Source organism: Pyxicephalus adspersus, chromosome 8, assembly GCF_032062135.1.
Source record: "Pyxicephalus adspersus chromosome 8, UCB_Pads_2.0, whole genome shotgun sequence".
Lineage (NCBI taxonomy): Eukaryota > Metazoa > Chordata > Amphibia > Anura > Pyxicephalidae > Pyxicephalus > Pyxicephalus adspersus.
In genome coordinates this window covers 36,572,129-36,574,747 of record NC_092865.1, presented here as the reverse complement: position 1 = coordinate 36,574,747, position 2,619 = coordinate 36,572,129, and the positions used below count along the sequence as shown (strand labels likewise).

The following is a 2,619-nucleotide window of genomic DNA, read 5'->3' as shown; positions in this document are numbered from 1 at the left end:
AACTGCAGTCAAGTAGCAATGCCAGGCAACAGTCTCTCAAGGTATTATTGAAAAGAGAAATGTGAAATTTTAAACTGCTTACTCTTCCCACCTTCAACTTTTTTTTCAAGGACAAATATCCTTTTCTCATATGTTTCCCATTTAATATCTTTCAGGTTTACCAAAGTTGCAGGTTATAAGGAACTACAATGGTTACCCATCACCTCCTATAAATGACGGCCCATCACTCACGTTACAGGTTGGAGATACTATAGAGCTGCTAAGGGCTGATGCACACAGTTTGTTCTGGCAGGTAGGCATATCTAAAATGTATACAGTTCCTTTATATTGGATTTTAAATGTATAATTATGTTTACTATTATATATAAATGGTATATACAGTTGAATCACAGTGTATTTTTTTTTACAAATTAACAAAGAATAAGAATTATCAATGATGTGATTTATATCAATAAATCAATGTATACCTCTTAGAAGACTGAAAAATACAAAAATCTATGCTTGTGTTGTAGTCATATTTGCTTTTTTCTATGCAGGGAAGGAACATTGCCACAGGGGTGCTTGGCTTTTTCCCAAGTGATGCTGTTAAACCGAGTCCATGTGTAAGTGTAACAATTTGTACATATTTTTTGTTTATAATGAAAGGGACATGCACTGACATTAGGTCTAGAGCAGGAAAATCGAATATCTTCAGCTTAGTTTTGCAGCATATTTTAGTTTGTATTACAGAAATATATCATTCAGGTTTTCTGTTACTGTCAGTATTTGAAAATTCTAACACATTTGTTCAATAACCAGAATATGACTGAGTTGTACAGAAGTTTAGGGTCTTTACTGTCTCTTCCCATCCATAAGTAACAATTTATTGTTTTAAATTATATCCAGTAAAACGCATTGTCATCCCTAAAGCCTCAACAAATTACTGTTTCTTTGAAGCTAATCTAAGGCTGAGCTAGATTATATTCATCCCATACTCATGTTTGGTCATCTTAATTGGCCAGGTTGGAATATACTGCTAACTTCTTCATACATGTGCACTTTATTCCCAGCTCCCCCCTGCAACACAGACTGAGACCATGTAATTTTATTTCTTCCCCTTTAATATACATTTTTAAAAATAGCGTACTATGGATATTTTTATTCACATTAGTTTTCTTGCATTTACACCAGAGTCATTATAGTAATAGGAACCTCAATTTATATATGGATTGATTTATATTTAGGTATATACATTATGTACTACTGATTGCTTTTGGACATTTAGTGGCATTTAGCAGTTTATAGCAGTAGACTAGTAGACAGTCATTCTGTAGGTTCCATCATGTTTACTATAAATGTGAATGCATGCAATTCTATGTTCTAAATGTCATTTGCTGCTCATCAGTCCATTCAAGTAGCTATAATTTCCATAGTCATACATATTTATACTAGTTCGCAGATGATTTGCCAATCAATTGTGACCTATTTTTCATGCCTGACAAAACTTGTATGGGATGTGTTTTTGAAATGTTAGTTTTGATGTGCCTATGATAGAATCCAGATTTCATGAAAGTTAACCTACACATTGTTCTTACAAGTTGTCATGCACTGTTATATGATTAAATTGCTTTTAAATCTTTGAAGTGCCCCCTATGCGCTTCTCACAAACTTATTTTATTTCTCTCCTGGCAGGTTCCAAAGCCTGTGGATTACTCAGGACAGCCCTGGTGTGTATTTTTACATTACTTACTTTTTAGTTAGGGCATTACAGTTTAAATTTTAAAGTAAAACAATAGGTATTGCACCTTATATGTTTAAAGTGAAACTCTGAGCATTAAGCCTGACCACCTCCTTCCACTCACCTCCTCCACCTCCCCACCAAAAAAAGTCCTCTTTATACTCAAAAGGAAGCCCTAATACATACCACTTTCCAGCAACCCTCCATTGTAACCAGGGGCTCAATATCTTCCCCCTTTAGAGGGCATATAATGACAGGTTGGGATAAAAGAAAATGGGCATTTTGATTTGAACACAGATTCACTTCACTGCATTTTGATCTCACTTCCTGGTAAAAAGACTTTTGAGAAATCTAAAGGTTTAAAAAAAAGTTTTTTTAATTTTTGAAATATCTGAAATCTTGCTTCCCAGGTATGCAGGTGATATGGAGAGACTACAAGCCGAGAGTGAACTAATGAACAGAGAGAATTGCACCTACCTCATCCGACACAGAACAAAGGAGAGCGGGGAGTACGCTATCAGTATTAAGTAAGTCTTAAAAATTTGGTGCCATTTTTTTCTGCTCTCCATTTTTTCAAGTCATTGAATGGAGTACCCATTTATTTCTGGTCGAAATAAATATTTTAGAATAGGCAAAATGCAGCCAATTGACTTTTCTTGCAGTTGTGTATAGCAAATTTCTGGTGATCTGCAACAAAATTGGCAAAATTGCTCTCCTCCTAGGTATTTTCCACTATTAAGTTGAGTCATGGCCCAGGGCACAAAAGTGCTGTTAAGTAACAGTAAAGTACCAGTATCTGAACAGTAGCACTTATGCTAAAAAATGTCAAGCTTTTTAGCTGCTCGCCAGTTGTGAAGAACAAAAAAGTGCTGTCAATTTAAAGAAATAATAATACTTTTTTA

General features: G+C 34.7%; 1 protein-coding gene across 3 annotated transcripts in view; it reads left to right on the top strand.

The window, feature by feature from the left end:
* VAV3 (vav guanine nucleotide exchange factor 3) overlaps positions 1-2,619 on the top strand; it is a 124,426-nt gene that overhangs the window by 104,414 nt on the left and 17,393 nt on the right. For all 3 annotated transcript variants that reach the window (XM_072420031.1, XM_072420030.1, XM_072420032.1), the window contains 4 exons: positions 156-292; positions 537-602; positions 1,672-1,706; positions 2,128-2,244. In XM_072420031.1, the coding sequence (XP_072276132.1) occupies positions 156-292; positions 537-602; positions 1,672-1,706; positions 2,128-2,244 (355 nt within the window). The remainder of the gene's footprint in view (positions 1-155; positions 293-536; positions 603-1,671; positions 1,707-2,127; positions 2,245-2,619) is intronic.